The sequence below is a fragment of the Saccoglossus kowalevskii genome, chromosome 2 (genome assembly GCF_978046115.1).
Source record: "Saccoglossus kowalevskii chromosome 2, keSacKowa6.1, whole genome shotgun sequence".
Lineage (NCBI taxonomy): Eukaryota > Metazoa > Hemichordata > Enteropneusta > Harrimaniidae > Saccoglossus > Saccoglossus kowalevskii.
The window spans coordinates 18353343-18380499 of NC_140642.1; the positions used below are offsets into that span (position 1 = coordinate 18353343).

At 36.5% G+C, this 27157-nt stretch overlaps 1 protein-coding gene across 1 annotated transcript; it reads left to right on the forward strand.

Annotated features, from left to right (window-relative positions):
- The first annotated feature begins 3159 nt into the window (after positions 1 to 3159).
- LOC102804308 (L-asparaginase-like) lies at positions 3160 to 27141 on the forward strand. Its single transcript, XM_006812330.3, has 13 exons — positions 3160 to 3538; positions 3801 to 3924; positions 5904 to 6141; positions 6580 to 6663; positions 7963 to 8089; positions 8914 to 9026; positions 11585 to 11770; positions 12160 to 12396; positions 12567 to 12662; positions 12944 to 13107; positions 19905 to 19991; positions 20139 to 20238; positions 21584 to 27141. Exons 1-13 carry the CDS (start codon positions 3280 to 3282, stop codon positions 21743 to 21745), a joined length of 1977 nt encoding a protein of 658 aa, XP_006812393.2. The 5' UTR covers positions 3160 to 3279; the 3' UTR covers positions 21746 to 27141.
- The last annotated feature ends 16 nt before the right edge of the window (positions 27142 to 27157 follow it).

The window sequence follows — 27157 nt, forward strand, 5'->3', positions numbered from 1 at the left end:
TATGATCAGTCATAATCGAGAGTCTTCACAATGTCATACAATCAATGCAGAGATCCGATGCTGGAACACAGATGTCACAAAAATGAAGAGCATGTTTGATGGAACCTCTTCAGACCCATTCAATCTGAGGGAGCCACCTCCTAACCTCATAAATTTTGCAACTGGCTGTGTTGCTTCTGCACAGGTAGAACAATGTTTGACAACAGCACTTCAAAAAGGAGCGGCCCTTGCATCCCGATTCATAAGCGAGAGATTGGTACCTGCAGAAGGCCAGGATGCACCTCAAAAGAGCTTGTACGATGCATTACCCGGATCAAACATACATTAAGACTATGTCTGACATGAACAAGTCTGTCAGGGTTTGTTTAAAGAATGTGTCAATTTTGGGGAAAGTGATGTACCTACGGCTACTAGCAGTGAATGCTGTAAAACGAATACCTCTCTAGAGAGTGATGGCTTTTGAGAATGCCTCAGTTCCATTGAGTTTATTCTCAGATGATGGTACACCTTTGTCCTGTGCAAAGTCTGATTTCTTGCACAAACTTGAAGCCCCCCTGCCCGGTGATGAGAGCACTGTGGGTCATTGTGATGCCATTATCTTTGATGGACATGCCATCATTCAGATGCTTCCTCCATCTGCCACTCTGCCAAATGTCACCTTCAGGGATATTGCAGCTAACTTCATGCAATACATTATTCAGAGGAGCAACAAACTTGGGAGCACTTCCATTCTCATTGCATTTAACAGATATGATAAGCACAACATCAAAAAACAGACTAGATTCAAAAGAATAGCATCAACCCAAGGGCATGAATATCATGTAAGTTTGGACATGCAGATACCGATAATATGGCGTGCATTTCTCAACAGAGGACAAAACAAAGCTCAGCTTGCCAGGTGTTATACTGACTACATGACTGATCACACAGGTCATTTTCTTGGGGAGAACCAGGTACTGTATATCAGTAGAGGTCAGATCGACGGGGCTCTGAGAATAGATAGGCAGCAATCCCTGCCCTGTCCATCACTGGCATCACCACAGGAAGAAGCTGACACACGGATTGTGCGTCATGCTGTACTCGCAGCCAATGAAGGTGCAGAGCAGATTGTTGTCCACAGCCCAAACACAGATGTTCTTGTTTTGCTTGTGCATCATCGGCCAGCTATTCATGCCAGAACAGTATTCTTCCTCACTGGTTGTGAAAGCAAACACATCACACTAACTAAATATATCCCTGTGCATACCCTATTTGAACAGCTTAGCCAAGAGCAGCGCAATATTCTCCTTGCTGTATACTGCCTTACTGGGTGTGACACGGTTAGTGCATTCCATTGACACGGAAAACGCACAGCCTTCAGAATTATGATGCAGAAAGCAAATCTGTTCCAGCCACTTACCAATCTTGCAAATTGCAGAATTGCAGATATCCAGACAGCAGAGGGCTGCTTGCACTGCATTCGTAATGGCTTTGGCCGGATGTGTCTCGTTTGATACTTTGCGATGTAAAAAAGCAGCAAAGCAGATTGCACCTAAGAAACTTCCCCTGACTGAAAACAGCTTCCAACAGCATATTCTACGCACTGCATATCAATTGATGATATGGAGGCAAGCAGATGTCACCATCCCTGATATCCCAGAACCAACAGAGTATGGATACTTTAGGGAAGCTGACAATTCCTTACAGCCGTGCATGATGGATCAGGAACCAACATCACCGGGACTCATGAATGATTTGTTGTGTACATGCAAACATAATTCTTGCCTCACAAACTGTACATGTATCGACAACAACCAGCCATGTACAGCGACATGTTCCTGCGAAGCCCAACTTCGTTAAGAGAGCAACGATGGTGAATGCGCCAACCCTCTAACAATAGCAGCATTATATATCGATGACAGTGACACAGATACTGATGGAGATGACTAATTACACACAGAGCAGATTTTGATGATTGCCTTATTCCCTTGACATTTATTTTGAATGGTCCAGGATACTTTACATGATATATATGTCTGTATCCAAAGACACTCCTCTCACACAAATGATGTAATACCTGGTACTATACAATCACGAGATGACCATAAGTTACTCTAACAGTCAATACCATATTGTAAAATATTAGTAGTTTCTCAGTCTATTAGATTACTTTGTGCTGCAGGGCATCATCAACCAAAGAGTTGCAATACTGCTGTAATCATGATAAGAAAACATGTTTAAAATGATATCAAATTAAATTCTTTGATGTAGCACATATCTTACACATTACATTGATCTCTGCACTGAATATGATTTCTGTTTCGTTTATACATTCTTCAAGGAAATGTCTGTTGAAGCTAAACTTTTGGATTAATTTAGTGTATGTATGTATGTATGCATGCATGTATATATATACTGGGAAACATATGAAAACCATATCATTGAAGAGTGTGTACATATACACATGACCGATTCATAATGATAGTCAAAGGTATACTATAATATATAGCAAATTATGACCTTTTCAAATGATATTAATTATTTATAAACATATCACTACCACTGCAATCATCTAAGCATAGAGTATAACCATATTTCTGAACCATGATAAGCCTAGGAACTATAAAACCCAATTATCAGTGCACAACCAACAGTATGTTCCTGAAAATGTATTTGATACATTTGTCTACCTATTAACCTCCAGTAACCTTTGCCTCTGACCTATGAACAAATATCTTAAAGGGTCTAAAAGACCATTGCAATAGCTTTAAAACGGAGTCTATGTTTTTAAAATAGGGTAATTAGAAGAAAATATATGAGGGTTTATGTTTCCCCCATCCCATTTTATAATACCGCTAACGTATATTTTGGCAGTTCTATGTTACCAAATTCAAACCTCAATTTCTCAATTCGCCAGCATTTCCAAAGATGTCCTCAGGCTGTTTCATACTCTAGACATATTGTCCTTCAAATTTATGCATGAGGACAAATGTGGCACCTTGGGTGCCACCAACTCCCAAAATAATGACCTTTTGGGCCCTTGCTGCAGCACTAATAGTAGTGTGGGTGATGAAAACAGAAGACAAAACAAACGTAGCATATTCTCAGAATTTCCTGAATCACGCACGAGTTAGGACGCCCTCTCTATCATAATAGTATAACTTTCAAAGTCACATGATTGGGCCGAGATTATACGAACGATTACCAACAAAACAGTGATCGATCATTACGTCTGTACCAGGGAGAACATTTGATTCTGTTGTGGTTCTTGGTGGTGCTCGTGTGAATAGGACTGTTGACATGTACTCGCCACTGAGAGGAACAGCTCAGTCGATGTCTATTACTAAATCTGTGTCATGTCCCACAGCTTCTGTCAATGGATCGGAAAAACGGTTTCGCGAATTTCGCCACGAGTTTTCCACCGAAACTTGCTCCATCGAAGAACAGATAGACGAACGAGTACGAGCTAGCGAACGGCATGAACAAGTCGAAGTGAAAGAGTCGACAGTCATGGTAATTTATACCGGTGGCACAATCGGAATGAAAAGTGAAAATGGCGGTAAGAATACTCCCTGACAGTATCGATATCAAGTCGTTGCTAGCGTATAGAATTATCTGGCAGTTTCTGTTCTGAAGAAAAGACCGGCGAGGCAAGACAGATGAGATCGTATACTAGTACATGATTTTTTCTCGAGTTTGTTTCTACCGGCACCCCATAAGTGCTTGCACGAAATTATCAAAAGATAAAGGTCCGGGTTAAAGGTTACGGAGCTGTCATTTTATGTTTCATTGACCTACCGGTACTTTATATCTTGTTTCAGTATATGTCCCTGTTCACAATTATTTTAGTGAGATGGTTCGATTGATGCCGACTCTTCATGACAAAGATTATGCTGAAAAACTTAAAGATAGTGACATCTACGATGAAAACCCTTTTGTTTTACCGTAAGTTCTATTATTTAGATTTTTATCTATTAAAATAAAAATTTTATAATTATCTCCCTGTCAGATCGTATTGACATTTTTATCAAAACTGTATTCGCTTTTGGTATTTGAATTTTTTTGTAGTCAAAGTAATATTTGAGTTTGTAGTAATAAAAAGAAAAAATAATACAGTGTGTAACAAGAAATCAAACATAAATTTTTACAGTATTTTGTTATGAGAAGGCTGTCAATTTATAGTTAGTGATTTGATCTGGTTGAAGACTTGAGTTTTTTTTATTGAAACACATAACATTCCTTGAGAGGAATTAAAGTTTTGAGTGTCTTATTTTACACATCAAAATGTTGGCTATGCTCTCTCTCTCATCATTTTTTTCAAAATTTACTAAAAATCTCTAGATAAGTTTGTAAACACTGCATTATAAAGTGCTGTTTCTTGTTCTTAATTATCACATTTACTCACACCTAAAAAATCCTAGAGAGAACCCAGTTTTGTGCTTCAGTTTGCCCATTTTTATATAGCTTTATAATTTCTAATTGGCTGATAAAAATGTTAAACAAAAATTATGCAGCCTTGATTTGTCAAAAGTGTCAAAAGTTGAAATAGTTACATAATAAACTAAAGTAGACAAAATACAGCACAGTACAACTAAACAACACAAAAAAATGGTTAAAAAAAATTTATCACAATCTTTGTTTTATTGGTGGGTCATAGCAACAATGTAGCATGTGACAGAAATAGAATCATTTGTGCAGGTACAAATCTCCTTAAATGATTTTGCTGACATTTGATTCTTCTTAATTACGACTACCAACAAGCTATGTGTTTATAGGATAGGATCCTTATACTGCCTTTGTGCGTACTTTACAGTATTCTGGTGATAACAGCAGTTTAGATAATTCGTGGTCTGTTAAATAGAGACAAAATATTTATAGTAATTTTTACTTTGATGTGTCACATAATTATAAAATTAGATTATTAAAATTAGTCGTCAAATTTTATATTTTTACCCAAAGTAATACTATTTTAGAGAAAAAAATGACATTTATGTATTTCCATATGAATCATGTTAAAGCATTATTTCATTATTAAAATCAATTTAATCATCAGAATTTCCTAACAATTACATATAATTTTTAAAAAGTCTAAAATTTCATGATTGAAAATGGTCAAAATTGTCATTTTTACACTGGTTTCTATGATGAGATTATTTATTTTGTTCCAAACAAATTTTATCTCAAAAAAACTTGTCATCAAACATTTCTGCATGCCTGGACTAATGTTATTCAAATTTTATGAACAACACACATGATATTTTGTTTCTGGTTTTGGATTGGATTGTCCAACTGTTGGTTCATGTGTTTTTAACAATTTTTTTTTATGAGTAAAGTAGTTTGATGACCTTACTCTCCTTTTTTATGCGTGTCTTGTGAACAACACTGTTTACACCCATAAACTAAAAATAACATTTACAGGACACACGTATTCTGTTTATGGTATCTGGGGTAAAGGTGTGTAGCTACTTGAGTATGAAGTAATTATCTCTTGTCTGCATACTTCTTGTTACCAGTACTGTTTTATAGTTAGATATGACTATAATTCCATATTTCCTGGAACTTTTCCAAATATTATCAACTTTTCCAGTACAAATAGTATGTCACTTTAAATTTTACGTATTGTATTTTCTCTATTAGTAGCACATGACAGAGATATTTTAAGGTCCAAAATAATTTTAATAATCCAGAATAAATGAAATTTCTAACAGTAAAAATACAGTACCGTTCTCAGTTCAGTATTGTTTATTTGGTCGACTGAAAATCGCAAAATGGGTAGACACATCATAATATATTTTCACTGATTCATAAAAATGATTGTATAAAAAAATGTATTATCAGTCAAAATAGTGAAAATTAATAACATGTGAACATAGAGTATTCCCCAGAAATGATGAGAATAAGATTGTGATTTATATCATCAACAGGTTATCTCTTCAACAGCGCCGCATCATCTACTGGATTTACGAATATGAAGAACTTGTGGATTCCAGCAATATGCATGTGACCAATTGGATACATATAGCACAGGATATAAAGAGATCTTACACCAAATATGATGGTTTTGTCGTACTACATGGAACAGACACGATGGCGTACACAGCCTCGGCACTCTCCTTCATGTTTGAGAATCTCGGCAAACCAGTAATATTGACAGGATCACAGGTACACAACTTTTCATCAAAAAAATTATATTTTATATTTATAACCATCGTGTATTGCACATCTGTGTCATGAGGTTACATTCAACCAATCAATAATACCCCCCCAACTGGACACAGTCCGGGGCTTATGGATATGACTTCGTTCGTCCTTTTCGTCTGTCCTTTCTTTCATCTCATTATCTCAGAAATTTATCAATCGATTTTTCCCAAACTTGGTACATGGTTGATACATGATGTATTGTGGGATAGATATGACCGAATCAAACAACTCTGTCAATTGACAACTTGTCTGTAACTGCAATCTGGCACAACTATCCCACAATGCACTATACTTACATTTTGCCAACCTAGACATTAAGAGATTTGCACTTGTTAAAGAGTGCTGTGACATTCTGAATTTCTCAATTGACATGATTTTATTTTATTTTCAAACTGAAAGGTTCCGTTATTTGAGCTACGTAACGATGGTCGTGATAATCTGCTGGGTGCTATTTATTTAGCAGGTCATGTCGCAATCCCCGAGGTGAGTATATAAATATCCCAGAAGTATTCTGATTTGATGAGTATTCATAGTATGGTTTGTTTTTAGTTTGTGTGTGAACAGGAAGCTAATGTTGTACTGTCTGTCTTTCTGTATTAATGGGTGGATGTGTCAAATCTTGTTCCAAAATTATCTCAAAAACTGCTTAGTAGATTGGAAATTTGTAATGTTGTACCCAGATACCTTATAATGAACTCCATGATTGACATGATTGTTTTAGCACAAATGCGTGCATATTAATTAGGTAATTTGCATAACAATCAACCAATTACAGCTTGTTCCTTCTGGATTTTCACAATGCAATTAAAACTTGGTACATGCATACTATTGCTATGTTCACACGGCAGCATTCTACAGGAGCCGAACTACTGCTCCTCCCACCGATTAACAGGAGATTATCTCTAATGCGTTCATACGGTCGGAAGCCGAACGAGAGCCGAGATCTGCCGAGTTCGATTCAGTTCGGAACGGGACAGTGCCCTCAAATAGTTGTAATAAGAGGTTACTTCAAGTTGGAGAAGACGATTGAGGGTGTGATTTGGGCTCCAATAGTTGGGCCCCTGCGTATACACGGTTGGGGCCATGTTGGGGCTCAACCCTATTGGAGTTCAACCCCGAGGGTTTATTGGAGCTGAGCCGGCTCGAGCCGAACGCGTATACACGGCCATTTTTGCTGGCTCGAGCTGTAGCGCTCCGATAATTAAAATGCTGTTGTGTGAACGTAGCGTGTTCTTTGTTGAATATCTAACACTACTTGGGAATTTATCTATACATGCAGCTAATTTCATGTTTGGGACTACATAAATTCATTAAGGGATGACCTAGAGCCCAACCCCAAGGCAGATATTGAGAACTGTCCATAACACTTACTCATATGTAGTTTCTAATTTTGGTGTTGTTGTTTCCAGATCTGGTCTGCAAAATTTCAAATGAATATGTTTTCACCTTGTCTGGATAAGAATATTATTTCATACAGAAAACCTTATTCCCAGAGTAGTGGCTGTGTATATGACGACATTTTCTGCAAACCACTGTGACCTTTCTGTTTTATAAATCTTTTAGATGCCACCGTTTCTTTGACCAAAATGTTGACCCAAGATTTGGCACATTTTAATATACTACCGGTATTATTAATATACTTAAATTTTGTAAATTTGATTTTTGTATTCAAAGAGTTAACGTAAACTGGCAGGATTTGGATCTGTCAGTCAATTTACAGAATTATGCAGCCTTGGTTATGCCTTACTTTCTAAAACTACAAACATGTGTTTATCTCTGTAGGTGGCATTATACTTTAACAATAAGTTGTTCCGTGGTAACCGTTGCACGAAGGTAGCATCTCACAGCTTTGATGCCTTTGATTCACCAAATCTAGCACCATTAATTAATATGGGAGTGGACATAGAAGGTATGTTACATTGATAATACCCGTGGTACTGTTCAAATTATAAACTTGCATTGCCTATTTGTAATAAAAAAAATTGACAGATGTTACTGTGATTTTATGTCTTTGAGGGCTCCAGGAAATAAAGTTCACTGCTATAAAATATTGTGATTTCTCCCTGTCTCCAGAAATTTAAAAAAATTTGTCTCGTGAAATTAAGTGGTATATACAAAGTATCAATAGACAGCTTGACAATTATTTATAAGAAATGTTGTTTTACTTTTGTCCAATTTTTTTTTAGATAGTTGGTCATAAATCCCATGACCACGTTCATTGGTTTATTGTGTAAAACCACGGAGCTATTGTCCATTCATCATGATATAGTATTATTTTGTGTGTTAAAGTTATGTGTTTTGAGGAAATTGTCCTAATATTTCTCAAAAATCGCTATTTTTAGTACAATTACATAGAACTCAATGTTAAAGAAAAATGCATTTTTTGACCTATTTCAAAACCCAGACTTTGTAAACAATTAAGGACAGCAAACATTTACTCACTGACAATATATGATTTTTTCAGCCTATGTCAACAGCCTGTAATTTGAGATATGACATCATATCTCTGCCATATGAACCTATGGTAAAAACGTAATAATACTGAAAAAATTGCCACAATCCACTAAAATATTTCTTAAAAATTAGACTAGTGACCCCAAACTTTTTTTTAAGTTAATATCTTTGTTATTGCCTGAGGGTAAAATTTATTGCAAAATGAATAAAGTTTTTTCATTTATTTAATTTTGTTTATATTAACTTAATATATTCAATATTTTCATTTTGTTCTGATAGTTTGTTGGGATAGTATCTTTCGGAGTTCTGCCACCGAAAAGTTCAAAGTTCAAGAGAAAATGAATACCAACATTGGTTTACTACGGCTCTTTCCCGGCATCACCACGGAAACGGTAAGACATTTATAGCTTTTAGTTCCTATCTTGCTTTGTACCAAAAGAATTCAGACATCCTAGTAGTAGTTGTACAGTTTAATTAATGAGTACTTTTGTACTACGCAGGTATGCACTACACATTTCTAGGTTTGTTTTCAGGGGATTATTGGTGCCAGGTACAGACATAATAGTATCACTGTAGTTAAATAAATGTGTCTGTCTTGTATTAATCACTGATACACCTGTTTGTTGTGGCAGGCTATTCTTGTCCTACCGATACACTGTTGAAAGGGGGTGGGGTTGGTGAGGGGGTGGAGGGTGTTTTATTTATGAACATTACATTCTGTACGACTGAAACGTAACATGGGCTGAATTTTGGTTACTGTACATGAGCAGACGATTATTACAGTGATATCAATTTTCATCCATGTACTTCACTTTCTTGGACCAATTGAATGGCATGACTTGTGGTGTCTCTTTTAGACTGATTCATTATTTGACAGTTTCTCGTGGGATTTATAAATTGAATTTATTCCAAAATTAGTACAAATTGTACATCTGTGGCTATAAATGTTTTGATCCAAACTCGTGATGGCAGAAGAGTGTATTCACAGTGAGAACGGTGATCCTGTATGCACAAACTCAAGTTTATTGTTAGGCAGTGAAAAGTTGTGAATAAATAAGATCTCCATATCAAGTCTGCGTAATATTGGATTTGTTAAAATATCAAAGCTTGTACATGAAAACTGTTTTGATCAATTTTACCATCTAATATATCTCAAAGATAAATTAAATTTCCTAAAGAATGAGGAGGTATGCCACTGATAAAAGGCCACTAAACTCAAAACACAAAAGCTCAAAAGAGAATACTGTTTTCCTACAATACCACATCAGCTACATATTAAGTTACCATTACCATGAATAAACACACTTACCAGGCAAAGTAGCAATTACATTAGTTACAAAGAATTTAATCGACAAAGAATTAATTTTAAACCGCTGTTGAAAACATATTTAGTGAATACTGTAATTGTTGTAGTCGATTCATTGCACATAACTACTGTATATGTCAAAGCCTATAAACAAAATATATCCGATAATAAACTCAACTGTTTTTTGTTGATTATGTTATTTCTTGTATGACGGTCTTCCTGTTTCTCATCTACTCAACCATGTTGTCATCTTCTATTCATTCCTATTTATTTCCAGTTTCTCAATCATTTTCCTTCTTCATATTTTTATCACTCAATACCCCATAGGTGATTGATTTTTTAGATCAGCTGCAGAGTGACTTGCCATACCAGCTGGATCTCACAAACCATCTTGACGTCACACAGGTAGCTGTGCAAAAAATTCATATTCATAAAAACAAAATCTCATTTCCTTTTTAGTAGGTTAGTTAGGTAGTCAGGGCAACTAAATTCTGGTGACCTGGGTTGCTTCAGACTCCATCACTAGAAGATACCTCTCTGTGTAGTATGTAGGTGTGGCATATCACTGCACTGATTTTTTTCTTTTTCCAATGTTTGTAAAAACCACTTTCCTCTTGTACTGTCTGTCTGTCTGTCTGTCTGTCTGTCTGTCTGTCTGTCTGTCTGTCTGTCTGTCTGTCTTTGTATATTTTCTTATGTCCTTGTGTTGTATGTTTAATATCTTTTTACAGGTTGTCAGATTTCTCTGTCCTTCTCTTAATACTGATGGTAATTCAGTGACAGACAGTGCTGTCCTTCATACTTCTGACGAAACTAAGGTATAAAAATAAATAATAACACATGTATCACTATTTTCTAACCTCTGTTGAAACTTATGCATGCATGTCTGTTTCTCTCTTTCTTTCTGTCTGTCTGTCTGTCTGTCTGTCTGTGTGCAGTTTTTGTACTTTGATCTGAATAACTTTTGGTACAAATCTATGCCTAGTTATTAGCCACATTTGCATAATAAATATTTAGCACCTTTCTCTGCTACCATTACAAGTGTTTCAGTGGTGCTATATACAGTGTACATGTAAATTATAAATAAAACATAAGGTACTTAGTGTTTAAAGCAGAATTTAAACTAACAATTTGCAAAGTTGACAGAATGAGATAATTGAGATCAATTTGCAATATATACAATCAGCATCTCAGTATTGTTTACAATAATACTTTACACAAGCTTTAGCTTTATTCTTCCACATTAACTCTATAATTTGAGGGCGAGACTGTTTCTGTTTGTGGAGGGTAGGTACAAGTTTGACTGCTTCAGGTATTCCAATTCAAAATTTGTTTAACTAGATAGAAAAGCTGGCTGTACTGCTTGGCATGATGTTTTTCAATATGCACAATACTTGTAATATTTATCTGTCGCATTTGTAATTTAGCTGATCAAAGCTCAGACCTACTTCTCTCCAAAACAATGGTTTATTCCGAATTGCAGCTCTCTTTTGCAAGTTATTATTATAGAAAGATGCTCAGATTATTTTCTGTTTTTCAATTCATGTATTAAAAAAAAATCCATATGGTATCATGCATGTTATTCTATCTTAAACAAAACTTATATGGTACATACGTGCTATACTGTTATTGCCTGATTTACAGGTCAAGGCATTTCTGCAGCCACCAATGCAAGGAATAGTGTTGCAGACGTATGGAGCTGGCAATGCACCAGACAACAGGAAAGATCTCCTCGCAGCTTTTAAGGAAGCTTCCGACAGAGGGGCGCTAATTGTGAATTGTACACAATGTACAAAGGGTACCGTGGTTTGCTCATATGCTACGGGAAGGGTAAGTGTCTTATTTTTTCACTTTCTGTTATCTATTGGTAATGGTATTTCTGATGTTTAGTTTGTAGCTGATATCTTTTCTTAGTTAATTTCAAACTTGTGTACAATATTCAAATTGTATGCATGATATCATCATCTGGATCACATGATTAACACATGATTCATTCTACCAAGATATTACTTTTGGCATCAGACATAGATCATAAGAGCATGATGTAAAATTGCCAAAGAGAGTGAGTGCAATTCATAATACACTGGCTGAAAAGGATCTTCTATTGTATAGTGGTGAGGCTGGTGAAGATGGCATGACATGTCTTCCAGCTAGAATAACCACCTGTCTATATTCAGAACCATTCTATGTCATTATTAAACAGTTGACTTGTATTCCAGGCATTGCTGGATGCCGGGATCATTCCAGGGTCTGATATGACAGTGGAAGCAGCTTTAACAAAATTGAGCTATGTTCTTAACAAAGAGGGTCTCAGCGTGGAGGAGAAACGAAAACTCATGGCTACAAACTTGCGTGGAGAAATGAGAGTGATGCAGGGTATTCCAGAGAAGTTAAGTTTGAAGGACAGCGAGTTCATCCGTGGTGTAGCAACTACTTTGAAACTAACATCTAGTGAGGTTGGTCTAATCAAGTCAATGTGATTTATGTTTTAGCAAATTGCCGTTGTGAAGACCTTTTGTCAAGGTTGTCGTCACCTTCCACAATTTAGTTTTATGCAACATCTACTTCCAGCATCTGTCAGATAGTTGCAGAATTCTTGAAACTTCTCAAATTCTCATTTTAACAGGAGGTTCGTGCTGTTGCTGACGCTTTGTTTCCAACATTGATGTGCTCTGCAGCTAAACTGGGAAATATAGACCTAATGAAAGATCTTCAAAAATATGTAAGTCACACTTCTTATGATTGGTTATGAATATTGTAAATACTTTAATTAATTTTTGCTGAAATGACTATGGGTATTTTGTATGGAATTTATTTTCACTTATTTTTGCTGAGTTTAAGAGGTGTATTTGCTGGGATATATTTTTACTGAATCTTTCCTTCAGCAAAAATTAATTTTAAGCGAAAATAAAGTATATTTCACAGTCTAATGCATCAATACTAAAACTAACTGAACATTAATTGACATAGCTTGAATTTTTATTTTTTTGTTGTGGTTCCCAGGGTAGCAATCTTGACAACAATGATTACGATGAACGTACACCATTGCATATTGCAGCAGCTGAGGGAAAGCTGGATGCTGTCAAGTTTTTACTGGAGAATGGTGCTTCTGTGCATGCGAGAGACAGATATGATCACACCCCTCTTATGGACGCCATTCGGTTCAAGTAAGTGGTAATCCAAATCATTACAGCTGATGTCATTTCTGCCTGTGATAATGTTACAATTATTACTAGAACATGGTATCAAGACAATGATGTTAGCATACAGTAATCTGATTAGTATAAGGGGGATCATCTAATTGTGAGATTTTTGTATATATTCTGTAAAAACAATTAATTTTGGATTACAATTGCTGTCGCATTTTGGCTGATTAGACAAGGCAGCTGCTTGTTGGATAATTTAACTGACTAGGGTACCTACAATTTACATGACTTTTATTTGTTTCACCGTAGTATAGCTATATAAGTATAATAATCTTTGATTGTACTTCTTTTTTTGGGGTTTGCCAGTAATGAAGTGAAGGGAAAGTCATAGTAGTGGCAAAATGTCTGTCGTCTTCGTTGTAAACTTTTCTTGTGTGTGCGATAAACTCAATAATATCCAGCCGATGGCTATCAAACATGTATATATATTGATTCATATATATATATATCAAACTTGTATATAATTTGTAGGTACAGTTGGCCTTTATAGATTACTTACGGTAGTCTTCCAAAAACTTGATGTTTTTTTCATTAATTAAAGTGTATAATATGTTTAATGGGAAATTTCATAGTTTAATGGGACAGACCTTAATTTCGCAGGTGAAAGATTGAGTTGAAATCCTGTGCTATTATTTTTACTTCTTTATTTAATTTTGTTTTATTTGAATGTGGAATTGTATAATTTTCATGTGTTTTTTTTTTTTGAATTATTTTCTTTGTCTCTTTTCATTGATTTTCATATTATGTAACATTTATTTTGTAAATGTTACCAATAGAGGGCGCCCTTTAACTGTTTGTTCAATAACTTCAGTGCTTAGCATTTCCAGTAATTTTATAACAAACATTGCTGACAATAAACAGTGGTGGTATTAATTATGGCTAAACCATTCAGCAAAATAATGTGTAGTCATGATTTCTAGCAATTTGACTACTGTAAAATTTTAGCTAGAATTAATTTTCGCTGAAAAGACTTTTTGGGTGTTTTGTATGGAATTTATTTTCACTGATTTTTGACGAGTTGATTGCAAAATATAGGAAAAAAGGATTTTATTTTCACTGAATTATTCCTTCAGCGAAAATTTATTCCAAGCAAAAATTAAGTATTTTACAGTAATCAGATTGATCAGGCTCATGATAAATTAACAATAATTTGACTTTGTTAGTCCCCGTTCGGACGCAGTCCGAAAACGGGGACTTATGTTTTGCCCTGTGTGCGTCCGTGCGTCCGTGATCACCTGTATCTCGAACATGCATGGACCGATTGAGTTCAAACTTCACTCATACATCACACATTATATGGGACATATGCACATGCATTTTTTTCATGATCCGATTAACGATAGCCGAATAGCGGCCATTTTAAGGCCGAAAATGCATCAAAATCGCACATTTTCACCATTCCGGACCCGGATCTCAGTTATGCATGGACGGATATTGTTCAAATTTGGTACATACATTAAACATAATAGGACCTTGATGCACGTCATTTTTTTTTTTGGATCGGGTTCGAAATGGCCGACTGGCGGCCATTTTGTTTTAAAGAATTCAGTTCTGGATCCGTATCTGAGACATGCTTGGATTGATCGAGTTCAAACTTCACACACACAAGGTACATCATGTCACAAATATGTATGTGCATTTATTTCATGATCTCATTAACGATAGCCAAATGGCGGCCGCTTTAAGGCCGAAAATGCATTGAAATCGCACATTTTCACCATTCCGGACCCGGATCTCAGTTATGCATGGACGGATTTCATTCAAATTTGGTACATACATTAAACATAATAGGACCTTGATGCACGTCATTTTTTTTTTCGGATCAAGTTCGAAATAGCCGACTGGCGGCCATTTTGTTTTAAAGAATTCAGTTCTGGATCCGTATCCGAGACATGTCTGGATTGATCGAGTTCAAACTTCACACACACAAGGTACATCATGTCACAAATATGTATGTGTATTTGTTTCATGATCTCATGAACGATAGCCAAATGGTGGCCGCTTTAAGGCCGAAAATGCATTGAAATCGCACATTTTCACCATTCCGGACCCGGATCTCAGTTATGCATGGACGGATTTCATTCAAATTTGGTACATACATTAAACATAATAGGACCTTGATGCACGTCATTTTTTTTTTCGGATCAAGTTCGAAATAGCCGACTGGCGGCCATTTTGTTTTAAAGAATTCAGTTCTGGATCCGTATCCGAGACATGTCTGGATTGATCGAGTTCAAACTTCACACACACAAGGTACATCATGTCACAAATATGTATGTGTATTTGTTTCATGATCTCATGAACGATAGCCAAATGGTGGCCGCTTTAAGGCCGAAAATGCATTGAAATTGCACATTTTCACCATTCTGGACCCGGATCTCAGTTATGCATGGACGGATTTCATTCAAATTTGGTACATACATTAAACATAATAGGACCTTGATGCACGTCATTTTTTTTTTCGGATCAAGTTCGAAATGGCTGACTGGCGGCCATTTTGTTTTAAAGAATTCAGTTCTGGATCCGTATCCGAGACATGCTTGGATTGATCGAGTTCAAACTTCACACACACAAGGTACATCATGTCACAAATATGTATGTGTATTTGTTTCATGATCTCATGAACGATAGCCAAATGGTGGCCGCTTTAAGGCCGAAAATGCATTGAAATCGCACATTTTCACCATTCCGGACCCGGATCTCAGTTATGCATGGACGGATTTCATTCAAATTTGGTACATACATTAAACATAATAGGACCTTGATGCACGTCATTTTTTTTTTCGGATCAAGTTCGAAATAGCCGACTGGCGGCCATTTTGTTTTAAAGAATTCAGTTCTGGATCCGTATCCGAGACATGTCTGGATTGATCGAGTTCAAACTTCACACACACAAGGTACATCATGTCACAAATATGTATGTGTATTTGTTTCATGATCTCATGAACGATAGCCAAATGGTGGCCGCTTTAAGGCCGAAAATGCATTGAAATTGCACATTTTCACCATTCTGGACCCGGATCTCAGTTATGCATGGACGGATTTCATTCAAATTTGGTACATACATTAAACATAATAGGACCTTGATGCACGTCATTTTTTTTTTCGGATCAAGTTCGAAATGGCTGACTGGCGGCCATTTTGTTTTAAAGAATTCAGTTCTGGATCCGTATCCGAGACATGCTTGGATTGATCGAGTTCAAACTTCACACACACAAGGTACATCATGTCACAAATATGTATGTGCATTTGTTTCATGATCTCATTAACGATAGCCAAATGGTGGCCGCTTTAAGGCCGAAAATGCATTGAAATTGCACATTTTCACCATTCCGGACCCGGATCTCAGTTATGCATGGACGGATTTCATTCAAATTTGGTACATACATTAAACATAATAGGACCTTGATGCACGTCATTTTTTTTTTCGGATCAAGTTCGAAATGGCCGACTGGCGGCCATTTTGTTTTAAAGAATTCAGTTCTGGATCCGTATCCGAGACATGCTTGGATTGATCGAGTTCAAACTTCACACACACAAGGTACATCATGTCACAAATATGTATGTGCATTTGTTTCATGATCTCATTAACGATAGCCAAATGGCGGCCGCTTTAAGGCCGAAAATGCATTGAAATTGCACATTTTCACCATTCCGGACCCGGATCTCAGTTATGCATGGACGGATTTCATTCAAATTTTGTACATACATTAAACATAATAGGACCTTGATGCACGTCATTTTTTTTTTCGGATCAAGTTCGAAATGGCCGACTGGCGGCCATTTTGTTTTAAAGAATTCAGTTCTGGATCCGTATCCGAGACATGCTTGGATTGATCGAGTTCAAACTTCACACACACAAGGTACATCATGTCACAAATATGTATGTGCATTTGTTTCATGATCTCATTAACGATAGCCAAATGGCGGCCGCTTTAAGGCCGAAAATGCATTGAAATCGCACATTTTCACCATTCCGGACCCGGATCTCAGTTATGCATGGACCGATTTCATTCAAATTTGGTACATACATTAAACATAATAGGACCTTGATGCACGTCATTTTTTTTTCGGATCAAGTTCGAAATGGCCGACTGGCGGCCTTTTTGTTTTAAAGAATTCACTTCTGGATCCGTATCCAAGACATGTCTGGATTGATCAAGTTCAAACTTCACACACACATGGTACATCATGTCACAAATATGTATGTGCATTTGTTTCATGATCTCATTAACGATAGCCAAATGGGGGCCGCTTTAAGGCCGAAAATGCATTGAAATCGCACATTTTCACCATTCCGGACCCGTATCTCAGTTATGCATGGATGGATTTTGTTCAAATTTGGTATATACATTAAACATAATAGGACCTTGATGCACGTCTTTTTTTTTTCGGATCAAGTTCGAAATGGCCGACTGGCGGCCATTTTGTTAAAGAATTCAGTTCTGGATCCGTATCCAAGACATGTCTGGATTGATCAAGTTCAAACTTCACACACACATGGTACATCATGTCACAAATAGATATGTGCATTTGTTTCATGATCTGCTTAACAATAGCGGAATGATGGCCATTTTAAGGCCGAAAATGCATCAAAATCACGTATTTTCACAATTCCAGAACCGGATCTCAGTCATGCATGGATGGATTTTGTTCAGATTTAGCACAATGTGTTGTACATATGCAGGTGCATTTCAGTCATGATCTGCTTTGAATGTATATGTCACTCAAATATGAACGGAACGGGGACGTGTCATTGACAATGACTTGTGTTTTAAAGAATTCAGTTCTGGATCCGTATCTGAGACATGTCTGGATTGATCAAGTTCAAACTTCACACACACAAGGTACATCATGTCACAAATATGTATGTGCATTTGTTTCATGATCTCATTAACGATAGCCAAATGGGGGCCGCTTTAAGGCCGAAAATGCATTGAAATCGCACATTTTCACCATTCCGGACCCAGATCTCAGTTATGCATGGACGGATTTCATTCAAATTTGGTACATACATTAAACTTAATAGGACCTTGATGCACGTCATTTTTTTTTCCGGATCAAGTTCGAAATAGCCGACTGGCGGCCATTTTGTTTTAAAGAATTCAGTTCTGGATCCGTATCCGAGACATGTCTGGATTGATCAAGTTCAAACTTCACACACACAAGGTACATCATGTCACAAATATGTATGTGCATTTGTTTCATGATCTGCTTAACAATAGCGGAATGATGGCCATTTTAAGGCCGAAAATGCATCAAAATCACGTATTTTCACAATTCCAGAACCGGATCTCAGTCATGCATGGATGGATTTTGTTCAGATTTAGCACAATGTGTTGTACATATGCAGGTGCATTTCGGTCATGATCTGCTTTGAATGTATATGTCACTCAAATATGAACGGAACGGGGACGTGTCATTGACAATGACTTGTTAATATAAGGGTCAGATCATTCAATAAACAGCATGGATAACTTCAACACTTTTGTTTCTGTGTTGCTGTACTTACAGCAATTCCAAGCACTGATTTGACGCTGAAGTAGTGCTAGATATAGATAACATTCTACAATAGGTTACACATTTTATTTTCACATTTACATAAGTTGTAACTAGAAATATAAACATCAGCTGCAAATCAGAGGAATGATTGACAGATATTGCCCACAATGTTTTTTATTTTTGCTACAAAGTCAGATGCCCCCAGACTTTCATTCACTTTTGGTCAATCATCGTGTTGATTGCGTGTCTACTAATCGGCATTTGTCCAAGTTGTTTAAACACCACGAGAAGCAAGGAGTCGAAAAACAAGTTGAAGTGAGAACAAGATTTTCGTGGACTGTCATTTGCTGAGATTGGAGATCGAAGTGGTGTTTCAAAGCAGACAGCTTATAATGTCGTCAAATCGTTTGTTACCCTGTGTACATGTCTGTTGTTCCGGTCACTACGCCAACTACATGTACACAGGGCTACCACCGAGAGTATCCTGCCAGGAAAGCGTAAGAGCGACCAATCCACGACTAAAAAACTAACTGATGTTATAGACTATGTTGAATATTATAAAACGTTGAGGCCGAGCATTTACGGACAGAAAATTAGACAAAAACTACTCGAAGACGGTGTATGTACGGCGGCAACCCTCCTCGAACGCGTGATCATGTGTTGCTGTTTAAAGCGATTATTTGGTGGTACATCAACCTTTTGGTTCTCATCGTCGAGAACTAATAATTGAATAACACCCATTCTACTTATGTATTCAATTTCATTATTGATATAGGACATTTGTTGCAAGCAGCTTTCAGTTATATAGATCGGTGTGATATAAATATTTTCATAGTAGGAATAATGTACTTTGATCAACAATTCTGCCTTGATCAGTCGATCAGCTGGTTCTGTAAAATAAAAACGTTTTTTTACAGTGCCACCATTTTATGCGACCCTCTCACTGAAATAACATGTGACGCAAATTGAAGTAGGAAACTCAGTTGAGAGCCTTGATCGTTTGTTGGAGGAGAAATTCAAAACTAATGTACCGCCACTTTTATGGGCAGAGCTTCCTTCCGGTGCTCTTCAAATTACAGACATGCTGCATGTATTATTTGTAACAACTTCTGTAAATGTGAAAACAAAGTGTGTAACCTATTGTAGTAAGTTATCAACATTTAGCACTACTTCGTCTTCAAATCAGTGCCTGGAATACACACTCTATTGTACACCTGCTTTTGAAATCCTTTAAATTTCTACTTTTGTGTTCACAGATTTGTTGATATAATTAAGCTACTGCGACAAACTGGTGCGCACATTGTCCACATGTCACAGCATGAAATTGGTATGCGTCTCTGTGAGTAAGTATACTGGTAATGTCAGTGAAATTCCATCTGTAGATAGGTGCTACAGATGTGTGCCTGTGCTGGGTATAAAGTTCAGATATTGTGTCAGTTTATATTGGTATGTGTCTTTTCAAGTCAGTTTGTATTTATGTTTTGATTTAGTGCTGCATCTAGGAATGATGTTGAAGAATTAGAATGTTGGAATCTAGCTGGTGCTGACTTGAGTACCCCTGATTACAGCAGTAGAACAGCCTTGCATATAGTAAGTAAAGATGAAGTTTGACAGATAGAATAATGATGAATTTCAGAGTAAAATGTCATTGATGCAAAACTGTTATGGCTAATAACTTGTCACACTCTGGAATCCATTGTTGATGAACCAGATCCTCTTAACCACAGTCCCTCTATCTCCGGTCTGGAAACGCTTGGCAGTACAGTGAGTCTATTGTCCCAGGGCTGGTTGCGGGTAGATAAACCTTAGACAATTAGCCACGAAACTGAGTGTACACAAACTTAAGCATTGCAATCACAAACTGCAAATAGAACTGAATATATTACCTCGATTTATCAAAATACGAAAATCTGAGAGAAAAACTAACCACATCACCAAAAAGTAAATGTACTTATCTGATCACATGAAAAACAAATATTATGGTTGAATGCTGTTTTCTTACTATAAGAGGGGCCAATCTGCTTACAATGTGTCGCGTAAGTTCAGTAAATCAAAAACAAAATGACGTTCGTAAATAAATTCTCATCGGGGCAATAAAAAGTCTCCCTACCCAATTCCTGGCAGTGCTAAAGAATTGATACTGCAGGATGTTATTCTTGGAGACGTGATGTCACCAGCATTGTAAACTACATTCCAAATATATGCTTGGAAACAAAAATAATGACAAGAAAATTTGAATGGCAATGAAATTGGCAAGAGGCCATCTTTATTTTGAACGGAAAAAGTGAATGCCTAAATATGACATGTATACTGTATATAATATAATAAAACAAGCACAATAAACCACAAACTACAACTAGGTTTAAGCTATCCAATAAATGAAAAAACCTTGATCTTTCTAAAATACATGACGAATAGAATGGGTCAATCGATCAAGGTTGTTAGAAGTGTTCCAAGTTGCGATCTCTGGCAGAGTACCTCAAATTTAAGTGCGATATTCATGAATAATGTCTATATGTCGCCTAAAGAATTTTTGAGCTTCTAAATCTATATAAAGTATCAAAATATATGGTCTACTTCGGTTGTAAAAACTAGAATATGCAGGAAACAATGAATCAATCGTTTCAATGAAATGCTCTGCTATCAAGAGACTATGCTTTGTGGAAAGCCATACCCTGGACTGTCCGCACACTGGGTGTAATTCACACCTTAGACAATAGCCATTTTCAGACGGGGGATAGAGGGACTGTACCTTAACCTTCTTCAATAATTCTCAGTATTTACTCAAACAATTTGGCTATTTTTGTCCCAATTTTCTGAAGGAAAGTGAATACTATAAACAAAACTATTTTGTGAATTTGTAATGAAAAGAGGGAACTGGTGGTGAAAAGAATACATTGCTATGCTTCATTAGTCCATATCTCATTCCTAACAGGCAATAGCCATGCAGAATGAGAGCGTTGTCAAATTTTTGATTGAGCATGGAGTTGATATTCACCACAAAGATGCTTTTGGAGAGACTGGAGAGTCACTGGCTAAATCCTCTGAAAATGCTGTAATCAAGGAACTGGTGCTGCCAGCCAATAATATAACATGAACTTGCCAACCTTTTGTGATTGAACCATTCAATATACCAGTATCTGCGCATATGGATGGATGGATATTTACAGAATTTAAGTACAGTACAAGAATGAAGATTTATTTGTGCATTTTAAGAAAAGACAGGTGGATGCAAGCTCAAAGCACCTTTACTACTTGTGCTGCATGTATTGTGTCACACCTATAATATTTATTTCAAGTCTAGATGTGACACAGTCTCTATTCTTTTTGTTAGTGTAAGTTCATAAATGAGTGCATGTGTAAATACCTCCCATGATAAACAAGGTACGTCTCTGGAACACTATTCGTTAAAACAAAATGGCCACCAGTTGACCATATTGAATTTGATCTAAAAAAACAAAATGACAATGAACAAAACAAGATTTGAGATCTAATTCCGAAATGGTAGAAATGCTTGATTTTAATATTTGGCCATTTTGAATTGGATCTTGAAACAATTTCTGATCCCCGAATTATCGTCAGACGCATTGTAATCCTATTTGCGTATGTGTAAACCTAACTAGCAATGGGTGATGTAGGACAAAAATATAAAAAGTCAATAGATTACCGGCAGACGTGCACCCCGGCAGAAGTCAGTAACATATTTGAAACAGTTTGAGTGTGGGTACAAACGAGCGGAGCTCGAAAAACTAGTTAATACAGCTGAGGAATGTGGATTTCCAGTTTAAAAAAATGAAAAAATGAACTGAAATAGAGATGGTATGTGTGCGTGCGTTTCACTGAGTAAATATGACTGTGACATAGTTTTTCAACAAAATACCCACAAAAAATATGAAAATATTACGCCATAGCGAAAGGTAATCCTGCTTAGGCTGGTACAAGTTAGTTGAAAGATGGCAGTTTAGAGGGGAATTTTTATGTTGCAAGTTGGAAACAGATGTTCGGTGTACTGCGACCTTCTAGTTGGTTGACCTCAGATCACACAATATGCGCAAGTGCACAAACGATAAATGCGCAAACGCTACCAATTCGAGAATTAGGAATTGTATGTGATATTTGTGACATAATGTATGATGCATTTGTGAAGATAGGTCAAGGCATGTCAGAGATACCACTCTGGAACAGTTGAAATCAAAATGACTGTCAGACTGAAAAACAAAATAATGTGCATCAAGGTCCTATTACCGGGGTATATCCAATGTACATGACCAACACTTTTTTAGTCCATGTTCGGGCGAAGTCCGAAAACGGGGACTTATAATTCGGTCTCCGTGCGTCCGTCCGGAGTCATATCTCAGAATCCCTTGGACCGATTCCGTTCATTCTTTGCATGTGCCTAGTACTTTATGTGGGACATATGCACATGCAGTGGTTTAGTGATTTGATTCAAAATGGCCGACTGGCAGCCATCTTGTTTTTTGAAAATGTTGTATTTTGGACATGCTTTGTCAGTTTTCATTCAAACTTGGTACATAGATTATACATGTTAGGATACATGTCCATGACGATTTATTTCACAATTGCATCAAAGATGGCCGACTGGCAGCCATATTGTTTTTTGAAAATGTCGTATTTTGGACATGCTTTGTCAATTTTCATTCAAATTCAGTACATAGATGATACATGTTAGGATACATCCGTGGTCCCCGACCATCCGTAAGTCCTTGAGTCTGTCCGTCCATTCGTCCGTTCATGCGTCAGTCTGTCCAGAGTCATATTTCAGAATCCTGTGGACCGATTCCGTTCATTCTTTGCATGTGCCTAGTACCTTATGTGGGACATACATGTATGCACATGCAGTGGTTTAGTGATTCGATTCAAAATGGCCGACAGGCAGCCATCTTGTTTTTTGAAAATGTTGTATTTTGGACATGCTTTGTCAGTTTTCATTCAAACTTGGTACATAGATTATACATGTTAGGATACATGTCCATGACGATTTATTTCACAATTGGATCAAAGATGGCCGACTGGCAGCCATATTGTTTTTTGAAAATGTCGTATTTTGGACATGCTTTGTCAATTTTCATTCAAATTCAGTACATAGATGATACATGTTAGGATACATGTCCCCGACCATCCGTGAGTTCTTGAGTCTGTCCGTCCATTCGTCCGTTCATGCGTCAGTCTGTCCAGAGTCATATTTCAGAATCCTGTGGACCGATTCCGTTCATTCTTTGCATGTGCCTAGTACCATATGTGGGACATACATGTATGCACATGCAGTGGTTTAGTGATTCGATTCAAAATGGCCGACTGGCAGCCATCTTGTTTTTTGAAAATGTTGTATTTTGGACATGCTTTGTCAGTTGTCATTCAAACTTGGTACATAGATTATACATGTTAGGATACATGTCCATGACGATTTATTTCGCAATTGGATCAAAGATGGTAGACTGGCAGGCATCTTGTTTTTGTTTTTTTATGCGGTATCTTGGACGTGTTCTGTCAGTTTTCATTCAAATTTGGCACATACATGTACTTTATACATGTTGGGATGCATGTCCATGACAATTTGTTTCAAAATCTGGTCAAGGATGGCCGATTGACAGCCATCTGACTTTTTGGCCTCACTACTATATTTCCACAATTTATGTACCATTTTCATTCGCATTTGGCACATACATCATACATATCAGTGTGTTTCATAATCAGATCAAAGATGGCCGAATAACGACTGTTTTTTAGTCCCCGTTTCAATGCAGTCCAAAAACGGGGACTTAAGTTTAGACCTCTGTGTGTCTGTCCATGCGTGTGTGCATGCGTCCGGACCTGTATCTTAGAAATGCCTGGACCAATCACAATCAAACTTCACACATACATCATTCATGATATTATACATATGCACGTCAATTTGTTACATGATCTGATTCAAGATGGCTGAATGGCGGCCATTTTTGTGCTAAAAATCATCAAAATCAAGCATTTCTCGACTGTTTACAGATGGATTTTGTTCAAACTTGGTATATACATTAGACATTATAGGACCTTGATGCACATCATTTTGTTTCACGATCTGATTCAAGATGGCCGAATGGTGGCCATTTTTGTGCTAAAAAATCCTAAAAATCAACCATTTCTCGGCTGTTTACTGATGGATTTTGTTTAAACTTGGTATATACATTAGACACTATGGGACCTTGATGCAAATAATTTTGTTTTTCAGATAAGATTCAAAATGGCCGACTGGCAGCCATTTTGTTTTAATGAATGTGGTTCTCATGCCATATCTCTGACTTGCTTTCACTGATTATGTTCAAATTTTAAATATTCATTATACATCATGTCATAGATAGACAGATATATTGGTTTGACGATCCTATTCAAAATGGCCAAATTGTGGCCTATTTTGTGCTAAAAAATCATCAAATATCAAGCATTTCTGGATGGATTTCGTTCAAACTTGGTACATATATTAGACATTACAGGTTCCTGATGCACATCATTTATTTTCCAGATCGAATTCAAAATGGCTGTCTGGCGGCTATTTTGTTTTAATGAATGGGCTTCTAGACCCATATCTCCGACTTGTTTTGACTGATTATATTCAAATTTTAAATATTCATTATACATCATGTCATAGATAAACAGATGTATTGGTTTGACGATTCTATTCAAAATGGCTGAATGGTGGTAATTTTTGTGCTAAAAAATCACCATGTATCAAGCATTTCTGGCATTCATGGATGGATTTCGTTCAAACTCTGTACATACATTATACATTACAGGTTCCTGATGCACGTAATTTTATTTTTCAGATTGGATTCAAAATGGCTGACTGACGGCCATTTTGCTTTAATGATTGGGGTTCTAGAGCCATATCTCTTAAATGCTTTGACTGATTATATTCAAATTTTATTTGTATATACATGTATTCAAAATGGCTGATTTTGAATGCTGTTCTAGAGCAATATCTCTCACTATAGACAAGTGTCAATCATTTTAATGTTAAAAAATCATATTCCTGACATGGTTATATTCCAGCTATATTACTATAAACAAAACTATACATCTTAAATTTGATAACTAACGGGAACTGTGCCATGCATGGCTTGTTTTATTGGCCATATTACTACACGGAACACGTGTTTTGATGTAAATAAACAATCTGTTGTATGCGCCACTTGGAACTCAAGTTTCTAGGACACGCTCGCGACAAGCACAAAGAGAACTTTCAAAAATTTAACGGGGACTGTGTCATTTTCAATGACTTGTTAGCACTAAAATAACTGCTATTTTGAATTGGATCATGAAATGAATACGTATTCCAATATGTATCTGTGAGCTAGTCAGAAAGAACATTGATGAAAACAAAATGGCCTCCCATACTGAGGGGTAATATATTTATTAATGAAAGCAAGTAAGTAAGGAACTTTCCATATACAGTATCATGCAAGAACATAATTACTCACCTAAAGAGTTGTAGGCGTGCATACTCATCCTGAATCAAATAATTTATTCCCTCCAAATGGATTGGCCATGGTTCTGGTTGTGCAATAATTTAGATTTATGTAAATTTGTCATAATTGTTTTAATCAACCAAGATACCTTTCCATAGTTTCCAATCTATGCAGCTGATTCCTCCATACAGAAGACAGGTCTGTCATGATTATATCATTTATGTTTTTATTGTACATAGTGTACATAGTTAGTATAATGTACATTTGGTGCCTTAAATTAATTTATTGGGATTGATAGTATTATCAGGTTTGAATTTGGTGAGCCAAGCATGATGTAATATTATTAGGCTCATAGGGAATTTTTTTTTGAGAAAGCTACTGTAAATTGCTGGCCATTTCAATGAGCATGTTGAGAGATCACTGTGATTGTAACTGGTTGGGTCAGTATTGGGGTCAAATACTGAGGAACATGAACCCTGTGACCAGGCTAGCAGGCTTCATGCTGGTCATTCCGTTTCTAAATGCAAGTGGTTTATGATTCCAGTTTTATAAATAACAAAAAAAATGTTAATACCAAAGGGCGATTTGAAAGTTACCAGTTTAAACTTCTGAATGGTATGTCCTCGTCAAAATTGTTTGATCCAACCAGTTCCAATCACAGAATGATCTTGACATAAAGTCGGCAACAGGAATGACTCCAGTGAAATTGCATTGATTTACAGTATTGCACTTTTAGCAAAAAGCTTTCAATATATCATGTCCAGCATTATTTATGAACTGGTATATCAGTTTACTCTTTCACAAAAGTATTTATGTGAAATGTTCCATTGTTTCCACTTACAAGGAAAGGAATGTGCATTTTAATTGTCCATGCCACCAATAACAAAATATGCATGTACCAATACGCTACCTTTGTAAATGGGAATTTTTTTTTTAATGCTACTGCTTGCCAATTTTTCTTTGGTTTATGTATTTAATTTGCAGTGGATTTTTGTATTGAATAAAAGCAAGAACACCTATAATTATTGGTTAATTACTTTGTACGCTAC

Bases quoted from the DNA above. Each gene is read 5' to 3' on its own strand.
- LOC102804308 (XM_006812330.3), top strand. From the start codon at position 3,280: ATGTACTCGCCACTGAGAGGAACAGCTCAGTCGATGTCTATTACTAAA. The intron at 6,142-6,579 runs GTACACAACTTT...TCAAACTGAAAG, and splicing joins TAATATTGACAGGATCACAG to GTTCCGTTATTTGAGCTACG. The intron at 6,664-7,962 runs GTGAGTATATAA...TTATCTCTGTAG, and splicing joins GTCATGTCGCAATCCCCGAG to GTGGCATTATACTTTAACAA.